This window comes from Acinonyx jubatus, chromosome C1 (assembly GCF_027475565.1).
Source record: "Acinonyx jubatus isolate Ajub_Pintada_27869175 chromosome C1, VMU_Ajub_asm_v1.0, whole genome shotgun sequence".
In the NCBI taxonomy this organism is placed as follows: Eukaryota; Metazoa; Chordata; class Mammalia; order Carnivora; family Felidae; genus Acinonyx; species Acinonyx jubatus.
The window spans coordinates 36,524,821-36,549,625 of NC_069381.1; the positions used below are offsets into that span (position 1 = coordinate 36,524,821).

At 46.1% G+C, this 24,805-nt stretch overlaps 1 protein-coding gene across 8 annotated transcripts in view; it reads right to left on the bottom strand.

Moving 5' to 3' along the window:
* Positions 1 to 24,805, bottom strand: part of MKNK1 (MAPK interacting serine/threonine kinase 1) — a 41,073-nt gene that overhangs the window by 5,799 nt on the left and 10,469 nt on the right. For 4 of the 8 annotated variants that reach the window (XM_015070463.3, XM_015070457.3, XM_053213648.1 and 1 more), the window contains exons 3-11: positions 20,016 to 20,086; positions 18,951 to 19,057; positions 16,447 to 16,548; positions 14,294 to 14,391; positions 11,002 to 11,081; positions 9,388 to 9,461; positions 7,148 to 7,252; positions 3,896 to 3,951; positions 857 to 952 (exon numbers count right to left, since the gene is read on the bottom strand). In XM_015070463.3, coding sequence (XP_014925949.2) covers positions 857 to 952; positions 3,896 to 3,951; positions 7,148 to 7,252; positions 9,388 to 9,461; positions 11,002 to 11,081; positions 14,294 to 14,391; positions 16,447 to 16,548; positions 18,951 to 18,966 — 627 coding nt within the window. In that variant the 5' untranslated portion in view covers positions 18,967 to 19,057; positions 20,016 to 20,086. Of the gene's footprint in view, positions 1 to 856; positions 953 to 3,895; positions 3,952 to 7,038; positions 7,253 to 9,387; positions 9,462 to 11,001; positions 11,082 to 14,293; positions 14,392 to 16,446; positions 16,549 to 18,950; positions 19,058 to 20,015; positions 20,087 to 24,805 lie in introns of those variants that run through there. The other 4 variants (XM_015070468.3, XM_027059292.2, XM_015070478.3 and 1 more) reach the window with 4 other exon arrangements.

The window sequence follows — 24,805 nt, forward strand, 5'->3', positions numbered from 1 at the left end:
TTCTTCATTATTTCAGGCTCGCCAAGAGATACCTCCCTGGCCTCCAACACACACACAACTAATTACATGGGAAGATGGGAAATGGAGAAAGGACTTTCTGTTATTGGTAATTAGAGTTAATGACTTTGAGAACAAGGTAGTTCGGTGTAGTAGAAGCTAATATGGAAACATTTCTAATAATGTTGATTAGAATAAGACACGAGCATACTGAAATGCATGTCTTAAAAAAGGGTATTAGGAAAATTCACTTACGAAGCATGCAAATCTGAAAAGCCTCACAATAATTGTAGTACATCAGGTGTGTACAAGAGACGTCTTAGGAAGGACAGCTCCCAGCTGCACATCTGGGCATGAAATGTGAAGTGAAGGAAGCCGCAGGATAACTCAGCCAAGTGATCCTATGTGCAGGGAGCCGGGACCTCTCGGTTTGTGCCACAGAGAGACCACACTCCTGTCCTCCATCACAGGGGGATGCGCCCAGATGCTGCCGGGCACAGTGGAACTCTCAGAGCTACCATGTGCCCATGTGCAAAGGGCTGGCCTGGGACAGTGTCTGTCTTTACCTGGGTCAGGAGTCAGGGCTCAGCCTGTTCTCATAGATACAATCTGTCCCATCATTGGCAGAGGACCCACCCCACACTGCAAGTTCTTTCATCAGCAGTTAAGCACTGGCAGGGTGGGGGGGGGGGTGGCCCACTATGCAGTGGCCAGATGACAACTCAGGCAGATGGCAATGATGTAGATACACTCGGTTTTCCTTCCTTAGCCCCTGTTCTGCACTCCAGCTTTGGGTTGTGGGTACTCCAAATGACAGGAGCCCCGAAGGAGGTGGTACAGGGTGCCCAGCCATACATACTGGAGTGGTCAGCTCTGGTGTGGTTATGGGGGTACAGGAGTTGTTCAGTTTCACCCCACTGCCCAAGTCAAAGTCACAGATTTTCACCGGAGACACCTGAAAAGGAAAGCCGAAAACAAGGTTACAAATATAAGAAACCCAAGGGCAGGAGGAGACCAGTGTGACTGTGACACACTTACCCCCTCTCACTCCCTCCCCTCATGTAGGAGGGGGGGCCTCTCACTGGCTCACTCTTGCTCTTGCCCTCGGGGATGCATTCTCTCTCCCTCTCTCTTTCTCTCTCTCTCTGTCTCTCTGTCTCTATGTTTATATGGCCACCATGCTGAAGCCCAGCTTTATCTGTTAGGTCATGTTTGCTGTCCTTGGGTTAACTAGAAATCACCTGAGGATTTATCCTAAGGTGCCCTCTGCCCCACACCCTTCCTCACTTCCTAAGGAAAAATGTGCACACTACGTGGTGTCAGACTGCTGTGCACTTAGTAAAACAAGCAGGAAGCCTATGGAACTCTTGCCCACAAATGACAAATGATGGTATAGGTTGCAGAATCTGAGAAGTATGTATTCCTGAAAGACTCCTTGTGGCCTGTTCAGTGCAGGGCATGACCTCCGGTGTCTCAGGGTGACCAACTTGTTTTTGCTTGCTTGAGACTTTGTTGTTTGAGCACCGAAAGTTATGTATCCTGGGAAAGCCTACAGGCCCAAGCAGGCTGGGATGGCTGGTCACCCATACTGGATGTTGCCCCTGAAACCACAGACAGCATTAGTCATCTCTGGAGCCAACCGGGAGGGCACTTTGTGTGCAAGCAGGCGAGTGGCCTGCGTGGTGGAGGCAGCCCAGTGAGCCACTCCAAAATGCTGGTTTTGGGAGTCCCAGCTTTAGCCGTTTAACCTGCTAGGGAAGCCAGGACAGTCTCTCAACTTTTCTTCCTCCCTTCCTTTCTTTCCTTTCCCTTCCCTTCCTCCTTCTTCCCTTCTTCTCCTTCTTCTATTTTCTTTTCTTTTTCACTTAGCCTCTCTGTTTTTGTTGTGGTGGTGGTAAAATATGTAGAACAGAAAATAACCCAGTGGCAATAATTACATTCATACTGTTGTGCAACCATCACCAGTACCTGTTTCCAAAACTTTTCCATCATCCCAAACAGAAACCATTTGATAGTAATTCCCCATTCCCCCCTCTCCTTAGTAATGTCTAACCTACTTTCCGTCTGTATGAATTTGGCTATTTCAGATATTTCATGTAAGTAGAATCACACAGTATCTGTCTTTTTGTGTCTGGCTTATTTCACTTAGCATACTGTTTTCAACGTTCATCCATGATGTGGCATGGATCGGAACTTCATCCTGTTGTACGGCTGGACAACATACCATTGCATGGACAAGCCACGTTTTGTTTATCCATTTACCTGTTGTTGATGGACACTTGGGTTGTTTCCAGCTTTTGGCTATTGTGAATAACGCTCCAATGAACACTGATGTTCAAGTTCAAACCTCTGTTTTCAATTCTTTTGGGTATTATACCCAGGTGTGGAATTGCTGAGCGGTGTGGTAATTCTGTGTTTAGCTCTTTGAGGAACCGCCAGAATGCTTTCCATGGTAGCAGCACTGTTTTACACTCCTACCTATTTTTTTCCTTCTTTTTAAAATTCTAACCATCCTAGTAGCTGCAAAGTGGTATCTAATTGTGGTTTCAATTAGCATTTCCCTAATGACTAAGGATGTTGAGCATCTTTTCATATGTATAATGGCCATTTGTATACTTTTTTGGGGGAGAAATTTCTATTCAAGTCCTTTGCCCATTTTTAAACTTGGGCTGTATTTCTGATGTCGAGGTTTAGAAGTTCTTTATACATTTTGGATATTAAACTCTTATCAGATACATTATTTGCAAACATTCTCTCCCATTCTGTGGCTTATCATTTCATTTTCTTGATAATGTCTTTTGATGCTCAGGCATTCTTAGTTTTAGTTTTCAACCACAGAAAAGGGGCAACAATCCTGCACCATTAAGATCAAATGAAAGGATAAATGACATGAAAGCATATTGTAAATCAGAGGCAACAGAGTGGTTTAGAACGCCTGTGGGGTTCTGGGGTGAGACCACCTTAGTTTTAATCTATACTATTTATCAGCTGAGTGTAAGTGCCAGGCACAACGTAAGTACTCAAGAAATGTTAGCTAGGGTTATTACTAATAATCATAATGGTAATAGTGACAAATCATAAAGTCTTCTGCCAGAGCCACTGACAGGAAGTCACAAGATCTTATCTGAGCTAACGTATTACTATCCCCACAAAAGAGCTGTAAGTAGCAGGCTGGCTCCCACATTCACTCGAAGCCATTCCTGCTTGTGAGCTATCCCTTCAGTCAGACCAATATGTGTGTTCATATGTATACACTCTTATACGTACACAGAGCCATGAATGTGTGCCGACAGGGCCTCAGTCCCTCCAACAAACACAGAATTTGTCAAATTGATACATGCTTACAGAAGGGCAAACACTTCCATTTACTAGTAGGTTGAGGTAAAGTTTAAAGTATGTGGCATCTGTTCAACACCAAATGTGTCTTCTTATTAATGGGCACTTCTGGAAACAAAAACGGAAACAGAAACCCTTCTTAAGAACTTGCTTCCTAATTATCACTTCAAGTGGTGGACACTAGCTGGTGTGTGTACCGTAACACAAGCATCATTTTTAGGCAGAGATTTGCTTCCCAGAAGATTGAGTTGTTGTTTATGACTCACATCAATTGCTCTAAAGACTGGACTAGAAAACATTCGTTCTGTGCAGGTCCCATGTATTTTATAAACTCTCAGGCTTAAGCCGATCACACTATTGATAAAGAGCAAGGAAGAGACAGGGAGGAAGCCAACTGGGAAGGCAGAAACGCCACACAGTAGGCATAACATTCTCACAGGTTCATAACAATCAGCTCAGGTTGGTATCCAAGGCCGATGGTGCTGCTAACAACCCAAAGGAAAGTGGAAGTGGCTTCCCCACATCAGTGTAAACTGTAATCTCCCAAGTCAGCCCTACGTACCTTTTCTGGAGACTCACACAATATATTTTCTGGCTTCAGATCGCGGTGAGCAATGCCTGAAATGACAAAGAGCAAAGAAAGGGTTAACATACGCACATAATTATCAAACATTCCACACACAATTAATTTTTTCCAAATGCTGTTGTTCGCAGATTAATTCCCAATTATGGTACATTAAAAAATCAACGAGCTGCAGGAGGCAGGAGTAACCGGAGACGAACCAAAAAGCACAGTTGATTCTGCAAGCTCTTTCGAAGCCAAAGCTTTAGAAGTCTGGCAGGGGTAAGTTGGGCCGAACGAATCCCAGCCAGCCTACTCCTCAGCACCGCAGGGACGACCAAGAATAAGAAGCTAATATGAAGCAAAGAGCCCTGCAAATGGCCATGCTGGGACAGCAATGCAGAAATAATTAGTGCCTTGTTTAAGAGCATCTGGGGAGACTGAGGCTGCTCTACCTCATTTCTTCTTGGGTGGCCAATGTGTATTAAAGATGATTCCCTAAGCGGGACTCCCTGAATGGTCAGAGCGCCAAGTGTTAGTTAACAAATCTTCCAAAGCTTGTCCAATCCCTTTCTCACCCGCGCTGCATGTCCAAAATAGTCATGCTAGAAGCACAGCAAGGACTGCTTTGGCCGAGGGTGCTGTTCTTAAGAGACACCTGCCCTGCATTTTGACCAGACCTCCTGCAGATAGCAGCTTACTCCATGAGGCGCTCAAGGCTGCTGACCTGGCCAAGAGGGCACCTGGGGGAAAACCACCTTCTGACCAAAGACAGGGACAAAGAACCAACTCATAGGGCCATGGCGGACACAGAAACCTTGATCCCTCTCTCCTCCTGCAGAATGCACAGTTCAGAGACAGAAAGGCTGGAAGGTTGAGCGAGAGCCAAACAGCTAGTGCCCAGAAGTACTGGAAAGTAGCAGAGGATTCATGGAGTAAGATGGAAAAGCAGAATCTGCTTTCCTAAAACTCCCTCGATGACCAAGTTCTTGGGCAGCCCTCCAATTCCCTGGTAGGAGCCAAAGGCCCAGCCCACCCAAGGCACTTCGTGAGGGAGGGAAAACCTGAGCTCCAGCAGGCTGAGTAACTTCATCAGTCACCTAATTGAATGAGAACCCAGAGCAGCTCTGTCCAGGCTGCACAAATTGAGTCGGGCTACAGCTTGCTGCACTAAAAGTGAAAGATATTTTCCATTACAGCAAGTGCTCCCACAGAAGGATCACGAGCCACACATGGAGTCCTGCTCTCCAAATAGGTGCCGATGGCCCAGTTGTCCCCCAGCCTGAGAACTGAGCGCCATGCTGTAATAATGGGCCTGCCTTTGTGAGCACACCAGCCATCGACCTGCTCTGGTTCATTTCCCAGAGGTTAAGCTGCAGTGTGTCCAGTATTTAAAAGTGTAGAACTTGTTTCAGGGCTGACCCATTCTTGCCCAATTCATCTTCCCAGCATGAAGTTATTTAGAAAACAGCCAAGTTCAGCTGGAAATCGTTTTTCATCCCCTCCAACTTCAAGTCACATGGGCAGCTGGCCAGCTAGATGTTAACAAGCACTTCAGAACTCCTAAGACACACCAGCTCAGTTCCCTTTAGTGCATTCTTCTAAAAAAATTAAAAAATAAATAAATAAAAAATAAAACCGCCTTTACCCCCCTCTAAGGTATGGATCTTGCAAAAAGCGTGACCCAGTTTTGCAATCTACAGAGGCAGCTTGGGGAACAGTTGTAAATCTTTGTCAAGCAGGTGTTACCTACATGCATCCCAGCTTTCAGAAACAGAACTGGTGCTATTCATCATGCGGGGGAAAGTACAGATGCCCCTCCTAGGAACTTTCGTCCCACGTGCAAGTCAGGTGCCCAACACGGGCACTGTCGACACGGAGATCTCCCTTGAGCCATGGAGGGAAACAAGGCGGGACCAGTGAGGCTGAACTTCCTTGCACACATGCCACCCGGCTCTGTGCACCCAGCATGCCTACAAGTGGTCTCTTGCAACCAGTGTGGCTGGCCCATACCCACAATAGCGGAAGGGAGCAGAGCTAAGTCCCAGATTATTCGTTCCACCCACATCCCCCACCAGACACAATGCTTTATTTTAAGGGAATTAATATTAGGAATAAAAATACTTCTGCCCGGCAGGGGTTAAGGGTGGAGAAGATAACATTACTGAGCTACTAAGTGCCGGGCACTTCGCTCCAACTGTGCTATACATACACAACACAGACACAGGCTGCACGCAATTCCGTAAGTGAGTTAGAATAGTGCCTAACACTGACTATGTGAGTGTTAACTGCTGTTGATGATGTAACTCTCTCTCTTCACACCATCACTCTGTGGGTTGGCATTATTACCGAGAGAGCACATAGTGGGTAAAAAGTGAAGCCAGAATTCATTTTTCCGTGGCACTGCTGTTAGGCAAATTTAAAAAATATAATAATCAAGGGTGCCTGGGTGGCTCAGTCGGTTAAGTGTCCAAAACTTGATTTCAGTTCAGGTCACGATCTCATGGTTCATGAGTTCGAGCCCTGCACTGGGCTCTGCACTGACACAGCACAGCCTGCTTGGGATTCTCTCTCCCTTTCTCTCTGCCCCTCCTCTCTCTCTCTCTCTCAAAATAAGTAAATAAACATTTAAAAAAATGTAATAGTCAAACATATTTATGGAAATACAAAAACATTTAATTTGCAAAAAGATTTAATTCACTATAAAAGTTCTGAAATAATCAGTTTTAGATAAGGGACTGTTAACTGAAGTGTAATTTGGACAATAGCAACCTGTGATTTACCATCGCGATGTTCAACAGATACCTCAACCATGTTAGTAGAAAAACGCATTTTCCATTTATGACAAACAAGATACAAAACTAGGTACATACTATCATGCTGATTCTGGAGAGATGCAGGTGACGTATGTTAAAGACTAGAAAGAGTAACACCCACATATCTACACTGGAATAGTAGTGTTATGATGAGGCTCGCACTCTTCACTAGGACAGGAGAAGGAGATCATCCATACCCACACGCTCACACATCTTGTTCAACATGAAATTTACTTTTTCCTCCCTGCTCCTTCCCCTTCTTAAAAGCGCCACATCTGCCCACCATCCACATCAGAAGCCTAGTGCCATCCTGGTTTGCTCCCTCACCCTCACGGGTGGGCCTGCCGGCTGTACCAGCTCCTGGCCCAGCTCCTCTCCCTCCATCCTCAGAGGCTGGCTGGCCCAACCCAATCACTGAGGCGAAGGCTTGGTTCACCTTTGGTGTGCAGGAAGTCAAGGGCAGCGGCCACATCCCGCACCACTCGGCTGGCTTCTCGCTCATTGAAGTGCTTCTGCTTCTGGATGTGGGCCAGGATGGAGCCTGGGGAGCAGAGGAGACACACAGCTATGCCTTTTCGGGCCTTAGGAAGTATAAATTCTCAGAGGCCAGTTTTCACAAGTTTGGGGTGGGGACACAGGCTTATTCATCACTAAATGTCCAGCGCCCATTTGGTACCTGGCACCGAGGAGACACGAGCACAGAACTGGATGGAACAGAACTGCACTGCTGTCTTCTGTACCTGCCCGTGATGAGCACAGAAGGGACAGCAAACAACTATTTAAATGACCAAAAATACTAGCACCATCAGGGCAGGTCTGACTTATGAAATAAGAAAGAACTAAAAGTGAATCCACATAGGGTTGGGAGCCTCTCCACAGGAACTTTACCTCCTCTGCATTTGATCTCAGATCCAAACAAGAGCATGAGCCTTTAAACAGAAATTCCACACCCTCACCAGATATGTAAAGGTCTAGAAAAAGGGGGGAAAGTACTTTCCCTCTGAATTTTCCTATTTATTATTAATATCATTGTTACTACTTTGTTGGCAATGGCTAACATTTATTGAGTGGTTACTATGTGCCAGGCACTAAGTAATACTCTTGAACAGATTATCTTAGCCTCACCATAACTGTATGAAATGTATAAAATACAGCTATCCTCATTTTACAGGTGGGGAACCTAAAGCCAAGAATGGGTAAGCCACTTGCTAAGATGACACCCCACTAAGTGGAGGCATGAGGACGTAAGCCCACTAAGTCTGACTGGAGAACCTGTGCACATCCCCTGAACCAGATGTGTGGTCTGACTGCTGGGGGCATGGGCTGCCCTGAGCCATCCACAATCTCTTTTCCCACTGGGTCTAGCCTCAGTAGGGTTGCACTCTAAGCAATACGGTTATAGATGACCCCTAGCATTTCAAATGTAATGTCTCGGTGTTGTTGGGCAGGGCAGGAGCACATGGCCTGGCTCCATGTGGTCTATGCTCACTCCTGGAAGCTGGAGGTATCATCTCTGTATCTTAAAAATGGCACGTGTTTACTTATCGCTGGTTTTTGGCATGGGGAGGGGATGAAAGATCTCTCACTTGCCAGATTAAACAATGAAAGGATCCCAGCATGCTAAGAAACATTGCCAGAAAACTGGCTCCTGGCTAGGTCTCAGGCTTGCTCTACTCTAGTGAGTCGCTTGCTTCCAAATTTGTTAAAGCGGAAGATAGAGAGTGACATGCTACTTGCTTCTAAGATAGCCTCCAGTACACCCTATTATTTTCATAATATTAACAGCTGACATTTATTGACCCCTTAGTGCCTATGGGGCACTGTGCGAAGCATTTCACATGAATGATCTCATTTAATCTTCAGAGCTATCAGAGAGGGTAGGTACTGTCATTATCCCTATTTTATAGATGAGAACATTGTTTAGAAAGGTTTAGAAAGGTTATGTGACTTGCCCAAGGTCACACAGCTAGTAAGTGATGGAGCTATACTTAAACTCAGCTTTACTGGTTTCTAAAGCATGTTCCCTTAGCCACCAAACCCCTCCACATGGCCCTCCACTCAGCTCCAGATAGCCCCCCTAACCTGTACCCTGCAGATCTGTCCTCGGGCTGGATGAATGATGGTGAGGGCAAGGGCTCCTCTATCCCCTTCTCTACGTCAGGAAAGCAACTTCAACAGACATTCCAGTGACTATGTGCGTGGGAGATGGCAGTAGTGGTGATGGTTAAGAGTGGCATCTTTCCATCTGAAGGATCCAGATTCTCAGGCCTCCTCTCTATCCTGGGTCTATGTCCTAAGCCATGGGACCCTCCGTTCCTCTGGTGAGCCTTTCTGGCCTTCACAATGTATGCAAGAGCTTCCACCCCACAATTAATTTAAATAGAGAACATGTCAAAACACTGGATTGATAAATTGATAAGTAAATGTATCTATATATGAGTCCTATTATAATGAGAAGGCATTTTTAGAATGCCCACACAGGTGACATTCTAGGCTCTGCAAAATGCTAATTATCATCCTTCCCTCCGGCCTCCCTTCTCCCAAATCAAGGGCAGTTTTAAGTCCTTCATCCTTTTTATTAGCTTGACTCATTTTAGAAGTCTCTGGGATTCGTGATGGATGATCACCGTTCTGGGTCTTAATCAGAAGTCCAAACACATACTCAACAGTAAGTACCTCCTTGCAATTTCTCAAAGACCAAGTAAAACCTTGTGTCATCTTCAAAGAACTCAATCAGCTCCAAAATGTTCCTTAAATAGGAAAACAAAAAAATAGGAGGAAAGGGGGAAAAAAAGGAAAATGGTATCATATATTAAAGCCCGCTTACAAATATACAATGAAAAAACATTCACAACGCCCTGTAGCAGGGCAGAAATCAGCTTCAAATCAGAATGCTTATTAAAGACCCATGTTTGAGAAGTAGCCAGTGGTGTTAGCAAGACTCAGGTCACCTTATCTTTCCATAATGTTCGGTCTCTGGTGTTTTCACCAAGCCTGTGCTGTCAAACCCCAACCCTAAAACCCACTAGGTAGAGTTATAAAAAAGTCCTGGTCACATTAAACTGAATAAAATCTGCAGCCGACTGGAAGCAATTGCGGCTAATAACACTGAATAGTAGGTGTGTGTCCTGGAGGCAGGCAGCAAATAATTACTTGCCCTCCCTCTTGCCCATAAATCACGGGGCAGTATTTACATTGCCTGGAGAAAATGGAAACATCTGTCAAATAGACTTGGGGCCTAACGTGGGCACCGCTAGACCCTGACTGCTAAGCGCTGCTTAATGAAACGGCCGCGTTCCCCGCCACCGCAGCACTTGTGGCCTTCCCCGGTGAGCACTCTCTGTCTGCCTGCGCATTACCGGGCTCTGCCAACAAGGTCGTCTTGTAACTCAGGAGGGAAGCCACCAGCCTGGATATCGGAGGTGTTGGGGGCTTTTTTTCTTTTAAAGAACGAAATAAACCAAGTAGAGTCTCTAATGCTGAACTCAGAAGCTGCAGGGCTGAAAATAAAAATCTGTCCCTCATAAAAAAATGCTGACCACTTTGGGAGACACCAGGCTTTTACTGGTGTGAAGGCATCCAAATAAGATGACTGAAATGGCCTGATTTGAAAGAAGATTGTGGAGGTAGCGCCTGGAGTTAAATCAACAGCAGCCCCCCCCCCCCCTCCAAGCTTAATGACAAAGCCATCAATACCTGGCCGCTGGCTCCCCGCTGACCCTGCTGTGCAGGGAGAGAGAGTGGGAAGCAGAGTCTTAGAGGTGACCCTGATTTAAAGCCACCGTGGGACAGCCGCTCATTTGGAGCTGGTGGTGAGCAGGCTGAGGCGGGGCTTGGAGACCACTTTGGCCCAGCTGTCCAGCACAGTGCCCGGCAGCTTCTTCCGCCTGAGCAGTGGCCACACAGACACAGGTATGCTAGGAACGGAACACATCCTCACCTAGTCATTACAGCTGGGCCCTAAAGTTGCGTGTCGGGGGACAGACACTCCGTCGGCCTGGTTCCCACAGGCACTTGAAAGAAACAGAATCCCAATTTTCTCCCAGCCCCTCACTCAGATTGCTCACTCTTCCAACTTGCCTGTATTGCAGCCTGAACAGAAGCAAAGGCCACTACTGCTTCTGTCCCCACTCTCTCTTTTTAAACACGGAAAGACAGAAGGAATCCTGTGCAGTTGTAGCCAAGGAGTGAGAGCTAAATGCTGGGGTCGGGAGGTGGTGAGAAAGAACTTTTTCTGTGGCTAAGTATCCCCCCCAAGAGAAGTAGCAAGTAACCCAAGACTGTACTCACTTGTTTCCTTGACACTGATAGAGCGTCTCCACCTCTCGGAATACCCTACTCCGACTGTGCCCTGCTTGTTTTTCGATGATCTGTGGGAAGAATAAAATCTGTCATATCCACCTGACCTCGAAACACGTCTCAGCAGGATCCCTCTGGGAGACTGCAAGGCCCAATTCAGCCCACAGCCGGTTTCAAGCACAAGCCTGGAGTAGACCCTGGCACTGTGACTCTGCCGGCAACACGACAGACTGGCCTGCCTGAGGGATTTCCAGCCTGGCTGGGCCTGTTTGACTCTGGCCAGGCAAACACGGTGGAAGCCATGGGGTGGTTGCCCCCAGCTGCCCAGGGGAGACTGAAGCTGCCGGCAAGAAGATAAAGAGCTACCTCTACCCAGCTCCTACCCCAAGGGCATCTCTTCCTGCCTTAAGGGTAAGATTTACAACCTCCACTGAAGGACCTCCCAGGGTTGAAGGAACAGCAAGGCGGATAGAGGACACAGTGGAGAGGGACTAAAGCTCCAAGGCCCAGCTCAGACCCCACCTCTGCAGTTCTGCAGAGAGCCTGGCCTTCGGCAGGCGCTGCATTAAGTAATTCAGGTCCATGGTCTCAGTTAACTCTTACAACACAATCCAAAAGACAGGAAGAGGTCAAACATTCTGCCCACAGCTCTGATAAGTGGTGAAAGGGTTGCCATTCCAGTCCAGAGCTGCCTCCAAAGCCCTTGCTATCCTATCCCTGTCTGTACCCTGTCCAGCTTCTCTCAGGGAGCTGAGGGGTGTTGTCTCTCCCTCCCGTACCTGGGGGTGCCTGGCAAGTACGAACTGAAGGGGTGAGCCAACAGGTGGGCAGGTGGTTTAAGTAGGGAGGGACTGGTTAGCTCCAAACACCTCCATGGACCCCTCCTGAGCCCCAGACCACCGCAAGTCGCACATGGGGGCAAGTCCTCTGCAGAGACGGCTCTGCTTTACAGTCCCACGTGTGGAGTGGGCACAGCACAGACAACGACATCCTGCTCCTTCATTCCCAGGTTGCTATATTCAAACCACTCCTATATGCTGCAGCACAAACACCCATGTCCAGGTGTCATGTTCTATACAAGCCCACGTCTGTTAGTAAACCACTGCGGGCCCATTTCTAAGCAGTCAGAGAGGTGTAGTGCCAGGGCACGGAAGCCATTCGACTTGTTCACTCACCTATCATTTCGCATCAAAGTCAGGAAGAACCTTGTAGCAGGCAAGTTATTCAGCAATGGCATTATTTTCTCTGCAGAAGTAATGGACCCCTGCTATCAGAGGTGGGGGAGCAGAACACAGGCAACTATTTGAGGAGTTATGGAAGAAATTCAGGACCAGATTATCCTGAAACTCCATTCCAATCCTGAGACTCTAGGATTTGTCAGTTGGATGCCTGTAGGGAAGCCGTAATAAAACTAATGTTGTGGGGCCATGCTGGCAGAAGTAGGACATCTCTAGGGAGCCTCCAAAGGACAGGCGAGATGTGGGCCAAACTGCTCAATCCAAAGAATTACCAAGCTAGGGTCCTGTGTTTGCACCAGAGATGCTGGGGGAGGCACGGAGGGCCAGGTTTTCCTCTTACGATCCAACCCCGAAGAAATAGGTCTGGATGGATGCATTTGAAAATCAATTTGTATTTGTGATTTATTGCCACACTTAAGCATATTTTTAAAAAATTACCTGTAATTTATACTGATGTTTCCAAAAAGGAATTGAGGTAATACTTTCGTTACCATATGAAGCAACACTCCAGCAACAAGGACTATGGCTTAGCAGAAGTTTTGCCTTCATTAATCCACAGCTGGGACTATGGACAATTGGTTAAAAGAAGAAACACTTCTTTCAGAAGCCACTTTGGCTGGGTTTGCCTGTATGAGGCAGCGCTTTGACCTGGGCGTTCAGGTGGATGATGGGAAATACACCTGAATTACCCCCTTGAATTTAATGTGACCTTGTTTCCAGATCAGTGGTTCCCAAACTTTGGTGGGTGTAAGAATCACCTGGGGAACTTGGTAAAACAACAACAACAACAACAACAAATAAACAAACAAACAAAAAACCCAAAGACCTAGACCCTATCCTTTATCAAGAAACTGGGTCTCTGTGCTGTTAGCTCTCTAGATGATTCTGATCCACACTAAATGGAAAATGGCCCTAAATAAGGGCTTCCCCAACATCAGCAAGTGTCAGAACCACTTGGAGAGCTGGCTACAATCAAACTGCTGGGTCCACCCCTAGTTTCTGACTTGGTAGGTCTGGGATGGAGCCAGATAATCTATAATTTCTGACAAGTTCCCAGGCAATGCTGACACTGTTGGTGCAGGAACCACACTTTGAGATCCATCCCTTCTTCCACGTGGAGCTGGCAAATGGAGGCACAGAGGGGTAGAGTGAGCCACCCCAAGGTCATGCAGCAAGGAGCCACCTCTCCTGCCCCAAAGCTGAGTGCTCAGTCCTCATTATTATACTATACATCACTTATAGCATTTTATAATTTGTAGGGTCTCTAAATCTACCAGTTCATTTTTATTTTCATCTTCATAACCACTCCATGAGATAGGAAGGGCAGGTATTATTGTGTTCATTTTAGAGATGTGGGAACTGAGGCTTAAGTAGGTTCAGTGACTTGCCCAAAGTCAAGTAGTAGTTTGTTAAAACAGAGATTCATGGGGCGCCTGGGTGGCTCAGTCGGTTGAGCGTCTGACTTCAGCTCAGGTCATGATCTCTCGGTCTGTGGGTTCGAGCTCTGCGTCGGGCTCTGTAATGACAGCTCAGAGCCTGGAGCCTGCTTTGGATTCTGTGTCTCCCTCTCTCTCTCTCTATGCCCCTCCCCTACTCATGCTCTGTCTCTCTCTCTGTCAAAAATAAATCAACATTAAAAAAAAAAATTAAAACAGAGATTCAGGTAGGCCTTCTAATTCCAAATCTGGTTGTCTACTCCCTGAAGCTTACTTTATTTTTCAGAATAATCAAAAGCAGCTTACTACTGGCCAGGCATTGTTCTAAGCACTTTACACATATTTATTCAATCCCTACATCAATACTGTATAGTTTCTATTATTATACCCATTTTACAGATAAGGCAACTGAAGGGCAGGGGTGTTAAGTAACTTGCCCAATGTTACCCAGCAAGTAAGCTGAAAAACCAAGAGCTGAATCCAGTGAATACAACTTTGGAGCCTCCATTTTTATTGAGTTGCCATATGGCAGAATATAAAATTTATTTGGCTTAGGACAAGCGACACCTATTTGCAAAGTAAAGCCTGGCATCCAGATGAGACACTCACTTTGACAGCATACTCTTTGCCATTCTGCAGGCTCACGGCACCTTGGACTTTGGCATAGGCTCCCTCTCCAAGCAATTCAGAGGTCAGCTTGTACATATCTAGAAGTGAAATGGGTGAAAGGAATTACGAGGTGAGTCACGCCTTTTCAAGCCATCATGGAAAGAGGAGCTTCTGCCACTGCCTGTCCCTGTGTGACAGCCTAGGCACACACAATGGCTCCGCAGCACTCAGTGATGAGGAAGATCATTAACTGTCCCAGCCATCTTAGGACTCAGTTTCTCAACAGCCACACCACATCGAAGGCATCCTGTTCCTCATTTTAGAGATGAGGTCAGTGAAAGAGTTTCAATTCAGCCCACACCTCCTGAGCATCCACTATGTGCCGGACAACATATTAAACTCATAATAGCGACAGAGTGAGGAATAAAGTATAGTCCCTGCCCTTTGAGGGTCACAGTCCAGTGGGAAAGACAGTCATATCAACAAATGACTCCAGAATAAACCAGGCAGTGGTAAGTACTATTATAAAGGGACAAGACACAGTGAAAAAGAACAAGGGGAGGGAAAGGTTAAATCTGTTTAGGGAAACTGGGGGATCCTCATAGAAGGAGTGTGATTCAAATGGACATCATTCATTCATTTACTCATTTACTCATTTTTTGAGCACCTGCTCTGTGCCTACGTCTGTGCTAGGCACTGGTGATAAAAGGGAAATAAAGCAGTTTTATTTTACAACACACACAGAAGTCACTGGAGGTTTCGAGAAGTTTCCAGAAGTCACCCACAGGAAACAGGAGACAGAAGTAGGATGCAAACGGATGCCTTGAGGTTTTTAGGGTGCTGAGTCAGGGCAGTTCTAACAGAGGAATAGGCCTGGGTTGAAAGAACATACAGGTAACCTGCCTAAGCTCACAAATAGCACAAATTTTTGAGCCCCTTCCTAAGAAAGCCACAGCTCCATCGTGGCCTTGCCGAGCTGACCTCCTCCTCCCTTGACCTCCATTCTTCAGTTTGTTTCCTCTCAAGGCAGCCTAGCATTTAAACCCACAGAGTGAGCAGAACACTTGCAAACCATGAAATTAGATTTTATCACTTTTAGCATGAGAAGCCTATAATTGCACAAGCCATCCTTGAATAACAGGAAACACTCTCATGTTCACTGAAAGGGCAAGACCTGTTGATTTGGAAACTATTCTAAAAACCTTGAGGCTTTTATCAATCCCCACGACCCTCCTATACACATATGTCTACCGTTTAAGTTAAAGACAAACCCTACACTAAGTACCTTCCTGGGTCCATCACAGTTTGGTTTTGTGACTGTTTATAAGCATGTACACTGTTGTTTGTAAGTATTTTAAATGACATGTTTCTCTCACAATGGATACTTTGGCATTAGCCTTTCATGCATGTCAGGATAGGCTGGTGGTTGGAAGCCCAAATATTCCTGATTCATAAAAGGGCTCGTTATTAGAATCACTGTACAAAACAATCAATTCACTAGTGTATCTGCAACATTGGAAAGAAGGCCCATGAGGGGAAGCTGTTTCAGTTCTCATGATGAAAGAAACACAATAAATGACGGGGGGAGGTGTCACTCCTGGAGTAGCTACTGATCCATTTGCAAAAGTGTTCAGTGATTCACTTCATTTTATCACATGTCCAGCGATAACAGGACCAGCACTGAATCTGTGCCTCACAACCTGAACACGGCATGAACTCTTAAAATGGAGTCAAACTCATACAGCACAAGTAGCTGCAATCTCTAGGAGTCAAATCCTCTGCTTATAGAAGATTTAACTTTCATCTGGAGCTGTGGCCCTAGGTGTTCTCTCTTACCTGGTTGTTCTACATCTCAGCAGCCCCTGCAGGAACAAGCTGGGGGCAAAGATCACATCAGAAAAGGGCTGAAACACACCAAGTGATCTCACTCCATATACAAGTCTGACAAGCTGGTCTTCCTGTTCCCCTGATGAAGTGCTGAAAGCATTCAGAGCACACCATCCGGGAGCTTTGCCATCCCATCTTTCATCCCTATCACACAGATAAGCATGAGGTGGCTCTCAGATGATGCATGCTCTAACCTAGATCCATGGGCTACCAGAATGCCATATGGTAGAGCCGTAGGCCCAGATCTGAGAAGTCGTGTGACCAACCTTCAAACTTTCCTGGTAAGGAGTCAGTGGCCCGGGCCTTCCGCTTCTTCTTTTTCCTCTTGTCACCTTCTGCAATAGGAAGGGGCTCACTGCTGCCCATCTCTGGGAGAAAAGAGATGTAAGGGAAACATCACTATACTGATCAAGCCATAAGTTCACCCAGAAGGGAAAAAAAAAGTGTGTGGGGGGGGGAACCCAGGAGCTTTACACTGATGGTTTTTAAATATCTGTGAGGACTATTGATTTGTTTGACCCAGGAGGCAAAACTAAAGGCAAAGCCATTATAGGAGATCATTAACTGTGGAAAGGAACTCAGACAGACAGGCTAGATTAAAAGAGGATAGCAGAGCTTGCTTTATCCAGGCTCATTAGCACATGGATCTAGATCGCCACCAGTCAAACTATAGTTCCCAACAAAAACAATGAATCCATAAGCAGAGTCCCACCTGTGACGTCCTCCTGCCTCAGCACCAGAAAGGCAGGACCCAGGGAGCTAAGCAAGGGCGTGGGCTTGGGAGGGGTCCATGCAAATGAAATCATATATGCAGTAACATCTGAATGGATGTGCACATAGATTCACAGGCCTTTGGTGGAGCAGCCTCTCGAGGTACAACGGGGCAGGGGATGGGGTTGAGGATGGCCCTAAATTACTTCATGTCTAACAGCAAAGACCTGAGTACCTGTGGAGCCCCGAGAACACTCTCCCCTTCCCCTCAGCTCCTTATTTGAGAGGATACATTTAGGGTCCATTCAGAAGTCTGCAGCTGACAGGTCTACATCAGGCTGCTGGATGAGGTCATTCATTGCAAAAACATTATTATCTCTCATTGACCAGCAGGTTAAAGGGAGGCTCCCCATGTTCAAGGGAGGATTTGTGAGGCAAGCATTTCAACACTGGATACACTGGGCAGGAAAGGGTAGGGACAGAAAGAATAAGCAGGAGGCACGAGGGGAGAGAGAAAGGGGGCACGGGGAACCAGGGCCCAATCACAGCACTGTTTCTAAGACACTCTAGTAAGGGCCTTCCCCTATTAAAGATAAATTACTTATAGAACATGTCATGCCCCTGATGCAGAGTGAAGCCTTAATACTCTTTGCCTGCAGTTAGAAATAATAAGATTTCTCTGAAGTCTCTGGGTCTAAATCCCCACCAGGGTGATTAAACCTTTACATCCTTCTAAAATAGAGGCACTTGGGTACTGGTGGGGCATTCAGTATGACAGACTTTTAGACCAACCTTCAATAAACACAGGCTCTGGCTTGTTGGATTTTTTTCTTTTTTTCCTAAGAGGTTTTGAAATGGAAGCTGGCTCTTTGCCCATTGAGGGGAAGGGCCCACTTTCTTCTTGGAGGACTCCGGCTGAACACGGTCGGAGAAATGGCAACTCGGCTCAGGAAGATTGATTAGAGCCAATGTACATCTATACATTGTTCTCAGAAGCACGTACACAACAGCCATTAAGAGAAAGCAGAGCGATGGCACTTGTCGACACCACAGCCTGGAAAGCACAGTTAGACAGCTGAGCGTCTGACAGCCCGGTTTGGGCGATTCCTCCTCCATTCTTGGATCTGATGACAGCAGATCTTCAATTATACTTCATTTTTTGAAATATTTTTTAAAGTTTATTTATTTTTGAGAGATAGAGAGAGAGCACAAGCAGGGTGGGGCTGAGAGAGGGGGACAGAGGATCCAAAGCAGGCTCCATGCTGACAGCAGCAAGCCTAATATGGGGCTCGAACTCACGAACTGTGAGATCATGACCTGAGCTGAAGTCAGACGTTCAAACGACTTAGCCACCAGGTGCCCCCAATGATATTTTAGGGAACAGATAAACACATGGATAAAAGGAGTCCACAGGGGATCTCAAAATAGTACTCTGGCTAACAGCTTCAAGCACAAGATAAATCTGGGGACTGTAGCTAGTTATGAATTCAAAGAATCCAACTTGAATCAGCATCCAATACCCACCCTCCCCCCAAGGTAAATGAAAGGGAAAAAGCTGCCCAACGCAGTGAGAAATTCTACAGATGAAACACAGAGGGCTCTTCAGGAGCCCAGGGAGGGGCACTGGCCATGGGGACAGCAGACAGAGGAGGAGGGACCACTGTCCCTCTCACCCTGCCCTTGTGTGCAGTCCTGTGTCAGTCCTTGTCCCCATCTATGTTCTCATCGGTGCTGCGAGGCAAACGCAGAGCGGACTGACTTTGGATTCACTTCTTTCTCCTTCCCCTGCCTGCACTCTGATGGAGGGCCTGAGGACAAGCAAAACAGCCAAAAGGCAGGCAATGCAGAGGAGCAGCAAGAGAGCTGGCAGCATTATAATTCACAGGGGATGCTCAGACATACTTATGACTCTAGCTAGAAAACCCTGTTAGCGGCAATTTATACTTGGTTTTTACCACAGCAGGGCTGAGGGAGCCTCTTGTGGAAGAATCATACCTCTGAGCACCGCCACATACTCAATATTAGATTTTATGGCTTCACACACAAAAAGATAGAGTACCTGGACTATTCTGCATGGATTTCAATGGAAGAGGGTACGCCAGAAGGGACAAATGGTTAACACTTTCCTTGGAAACAGAACTTGTTGAAGGAGAGTTGTTTTTGAAACTAGGAGGAAAAAAAAATGTAGGAAGACAGTGAAATAAAAAAACAAAACACAACAAAACAAAACATGCTTAACTTCCCTGTTTACACAGGGAGGGGGGAGGTGTCCTAATCTTACCAAGGGGTTGATAGGTCCCCATCTGGAGCCTGTCCATAAACTCTGTTTTATCACGGTCCACTAGCGGGGGCTGTGGGTCCTTAATTTATTAATTGCACAATCATTTGATGAAAGCTTCCTCAAGGTGTAAGGCTCCACAATCACACTGGTCCCTGGCTCACCTCCTTCCCTTGGCCCACGACGTCCTCTCAGCCACCAAAACCCAGCTCAGAAGGCTGTGCCCCTTTGAATGAGTTCAGTTTGTACAAACACTTTGGAAATCAGTTAGGCACCAGGCAAACAGACAGTATTATTGCATAGAACTAATAGTGCTCCTCCTCTGCTCCCAAACACCCTGCTAGAAGTTCTACTAGAGTGCTGACAGAATTTGGTGTTGAGCACTGACAGCCTTGAGCTCTCCCTAGTGTTCCTACAGGCCAGGACTGTTGCCTGTTCATCTCTGCATCTCCTATAAGCCGCGGCACAGCATCAGATACCCATGAGGTATCAGAAAATGTGCTCTGAAGTGAAATGATATGAAACAATGCACGCTCTTAATATCAGGTGCATGCATGTCACCTGTAACAAGGTACAAGTAACAAGGACACACGCTGAAAGAAATGTGAGTACACCTCTCCCTACAGACAATGCAGTGTAAGGCTATTCAGTTCTATGAGTTCTCCGACAAACTCCTTCTAAGAAAAAGCCCCATGACCCAGGAGATCCTAGCCAGAAGTCTAGTGTCTGCTATAGGATTGGGCAATGTGTTATTTTAGAGGAGAAAGTGAGTACTTCCTTTAAGTTTTCAGACAGACCCCAGCTGGTGTGTAGGTTCCCAGTACTTCCACTGCCTCCAGCCCTTACCTTCCTCTTGGTCAGAGCTCGGTGGTCTACCATTTGTGTACTGGTGGAGCTGGAGCTGGAGGGGAAGCACACTGTTGACAGGGAAGGACGTGAGCTTGGTATCAGGAGACCAAGGTGAGAGCCCTGACTCAGAGATTACCAGACACACCACCAAGGTTATGCCAAGCTACTCTGCCTCTTAGAGCCCCAGTTTCCTCATCAGTGGGGTAGGTTTTAAAATAACACCTGCCCTTTCCAGCAACCCTGTGATGACCCAATGACACACTTGGTAAATCTGTGTGTGCAACGTGTATGGAAATACCAGACAGAAATACATAAAAATGTTAACACTACTAAAATTTGAAAAGGTGCTTAGTATGTGCCAGGCACCATGCTAGGTATTTTACATACATTACAATAATTCTAATTCTTACAATAATCCCACGAGGTAAATATTTTGCCATATTTTAGGTGAGGAAAACTGAGGCTCAGAGGTTAAACAATCTGCCAAACATCAAACATCTAGTTAGCGGTGTAGCGAGTTCAAACTCAGTGCTACCTTTCGAGTCCAGGATGTTTCTAATCTATATAGTAGTTTTCTGTGTGATAGGGTGATTTTTATTTTCTGCTTTATATATTTCAGCATTCTCCAAATTGTATATAATGAAACGTGTTACTTTTTAATGCTCTTATTGTTTTAGCCAAGTTTTATTTTCAATAAAATACACAATAAATTTTCTCCGACACAAATTGCAATTTAGAATCTGATCGTACAATATTTAAAACTGTATGTAGATTTCTCTGTATTGAAATTCAACATTCAGCGAGGAAAAAACATTTCAGGAATATCGGTGCCCTGAAGATGTTATTTTTATAATACTGGAAAACAACATAGAATACTATTTTAATTTTTATCTTTTTTAAATGCTAATTTTTTTAAAAGGAAAAATTCTGTAAAAACCAATATGACAATATGATGCCATGAGCATTTGAGCCTGAGAGATACCAGTCTCAATCCTGGCTCTCCAGCACTGTGTGCACTCTGGTAGCTTGCTTGGCTTCCCTAAGTATCCGTTTCTTCATGTAACAAAAAAGGTCAGAGTAAGGCCCGGGCTGCCTGCACCACCAGGCTGTGTGAGGGTCAAAGAAGACACAACATAAGAGCACTACTGACTTACTCATTCGGCAACTACCATATTTACTGGGTACCTACAGATTGTCCAGTGCTAGGCAGTGAGAATACAAGAGAAGACACGGTCTCTGCCCTTAGGAATTTAAATCCACTGGTGTATAAAACAATTTCAATAGAGGGGGACAGGTGCTGTGTGACAGCAAGTAGCAGGTGCTGTGGAGCAGAAGACAGTCATCAAACTCAGCTTGGTAACTAGAGGAAGGAACAGCTAAGCTGACATCTGGGGGATAAATGGGAACTGGCCAGGGTGGGCTTGGGGAGAGAGACAGACAAAGAACATGTGCTAAGCCTGAAGAGAAGCATTATGGCTGGTCAGCGCGAATCAGAACTCCCGGAGCAGCTGAGGAGGCACTGAGGAGATTCACCTGGGTGGGACTGCAACAGCAACACATGTTCCTGACAGCCAAGTACCCATCATCCACAGTTCTCCCCACAGGTGACCCCAAGGCCTGCCTCTGAAAGAACTGTCATTTCTCCAAACTGTCCCCCAAATCACCATATCTGTTCTCCATGTTTTGACAGAAACTTCAGAGAACCGACCAGCTCCTGCATCTGCTATGTGATACCAAAGGAGATCATTTCCCCGCTAAGAACACGACTTTGCTGGCTAACTCAGCTCGGCAAATTTAGCTCACACTCCTCTCCCAAGTACTTGAGAGTTCTCTTCAAAGACTATGGTTCACTCCTCTTCCCACCCTGTAAGAGTTATTTGCCTCAGTCACAAGGGCTTTCCAGAGAAGGAACTCCAGAGGTGAGAACAAGGTGATGAGTACAATTATTTGTAGTGATGCCTTCTCAGTCACCAGCTGGTGGAGGTCCCCAGACAATGGAGACCGGAGGAGATGAAAGGAAGGGGGTGGGCACTCTGAAGGAAGAGCTAAGACTGACACATGTGTGGCCGAGGGGCAGGCACCGAGGATGGGTCTGGGGAGCTGGAGCCCAGGACGCTGACGTCCCTGAAGGAGTAGTACTTGCAGCCATGGTGCACACAATGACTAGTGACAGCAGGCACACTTACGTGGTGCTCTTCATATGTCAGGCAACGTCCCAAGTATTTTACAAACACCACATTTTACATATCCTAACTTATTTCATCTTCACAACTGGAGGAGATAAGTATAATTATTATCTACATTTTACAGATGAAGAAATTGAGCTACAAAGAGATTAATTAATTTGCCCATCGTCACGTAGCTAAGTAAGTGGCAGAGCTAGGATTTAAATCTAGATAGACTGGCTTAAAAGTCAAGCTTTTAACTATTACATTATTATAAGCATATTTAATATTACCTCATATATTAAATATTATTAATATTATATTTAAACATTAATGCTGAAAGGCAGGAGGGTAAAGTTAGCCAGGCATCAATAAGAATGCTTTTATTTAAAAACCTTAAAAAAAAAAAAAAAAAAAAGAAACCTTAGCACAGAGCTTCCCTACTGATGTGCTGTGAATGAGGTATTGATCCCCTCACCGGGCTGAACAATATCATTTTCTGTGTGTGTTGTGATGTCAAAAAGGCTAGGCAGCCCTGCACTAGCTTACATAAATACAAAAGCATTACTGCCACATTATTATATTAATCAGAAATCTGATTAATCATAAGTTTCTCTGTCTTACTTGGAGATAACTTTGCATTTTATGCTTCGGCATATTATGGAGGATGAGCTACAAACCAGTCCAACCACGTTATTTCATGGCAGTTCGGGTATCAGGTACACAGCTACGTTCTTCTTCCACCTGACCTATTAGTTGGTTGATTTTGTTTCTGATGGATCATTACTGTGTAGGGGACAAGGTCAAGGAAAAGTACACTCCAACAGAAGCTAGTCAAATTTAACGCATGACAGATGAAAGGAGCCACCTGTGAAATCATCTCACTCAGATGACAGTCTGGGAGTGTGATTCCAAGGGGCTAGGGTAGTTCATAGGTTTTTCCCAAGAGTGTTGTGTGCTGCAAGGCTGGCCAGCATTAGGCAGACTGCAGATTCTCATTCAACTGCTGTGGAAGTGGGCAGTGTGAGCCCCCCCCCCCACCCACCCAGGGTGCCAGCAGGGTGGTCATTCACAACAGGCCCCCAACAGGGCTGTGACAGCAAGATTCCCAGAGGCAAAGGGTCTGGAGTCGGGCCCATCTTCTTCCTCTGTTCTGACTCTGGGATCACAAGCACTCTTCAGAGCTGTCACTGCATCTCCTGGTGGAAGGAATGATCAGAGGAAGGGTAGAGCGGGTAAAGGGAGTGTGTGCTTTAGAAAGAGAAAGCAGGAGTGAAGGACTGGATTTGGGTGAGCAGGGTAGTATAAAAAGCTGAAAAGGGCAGGCTGGAGTCAGATCACGCGGGCTTATTAACGTGGCCAGCGAGGCCCTCCAAGGTCCCTATCTACTTTGCAGCCTCCTCAAGCCTCAGTCCTTCTTTCAAGTAAAAATGAAGAGTTCAGCTTGTAATGCAAACAATCCCACAGGCGCTTTGCCTTGAGACAACCCGGGTACGTCAGCATGTACAGAAGTGCTTTGTGAGCGTTTCCATTCTGTCACCCAGAATAAAAAAAGATGTGTACTCCAGGGCTGAGATTCACTGAAATTAATACTTTTTATTGCTTCATCAGGACATTCTTAAGTGAAAATGGCATTTTGTAAGAAGCTGGGAGTGTAGCAGTGAGGAATACAGAGGCTGCTAGCACATCTTTGTGCCGCTGCCTGGACTCACGCTCACGCACTAGCAGTTCTACACACTGTTGCTCTGCAACAACAAATAACATCTTAGTGCTATTCTGAAAACAGTTTTGACCTTGTAGATACCCTGAAAAGGTTTCAAAGACCCCCAAGGTCAGCAGAGCACACTTGTGAACCACCATTCTAGGCAGTGGGGAGGGACTGGGCTATGAAACTGGCTGTGATATGCAGAACAGACTGGAGGCTAGACTGAGTCTGGGAGAGTAGAGAGAGGCCGCCGCAATAGGCAGGAGGGCAAGGAAAGCCTGTGACCGAGGCAGGGACAGAATGGGAGAAAGAAGCGAGGGGATGAAGCCGCACAGGCAGAACTGGTCCTAGTCCTGCCAAGCGACTGGAGATGGTGGAGGAGTCCAAGATGACTACCCTTTGAAGGATGGGATGGGGCCTATTTTCTCTCTGTCTCCACTGCCCAGCAGGGATCCAGCACAGAGGAGGACCTCAGAATATGTTTATGAAGCTATGTTTATTAACTAAAGTCAGGTAACCCTAAGAGCAGTGGTACCACCAAAGAAGGGGAGAATACAGGAAAGGGAGCTGGTTGGGAATGGGGGAAGGCCACTGGGAAGCTTCAGATAAAGAAGGGTGACACATAGCAGCAAAGGAGTAAAAAGCTCACAGATCAGACTAAAATTATTCTCAGCCAAGCCTCATCTGACCCAATCTACAACACAGGCATTATTTATAATCTGCCAGGCATGATGAAGCCACAGGTATTCAAGAACACTTCAGGGGCACGTGGGTGGCTCAGGTGGTTGAGCGTCTGATTTTGGCTCAGGTCATGATCTCACAGTTTGTGAGTTCGAGCCCCGCATCAGGCTCACTGCTCTCAGTGCAGAGCCTGCTTCGGATCCTCTGTCTCCCTCTCTCTCTGCTCCTCTCCTGCT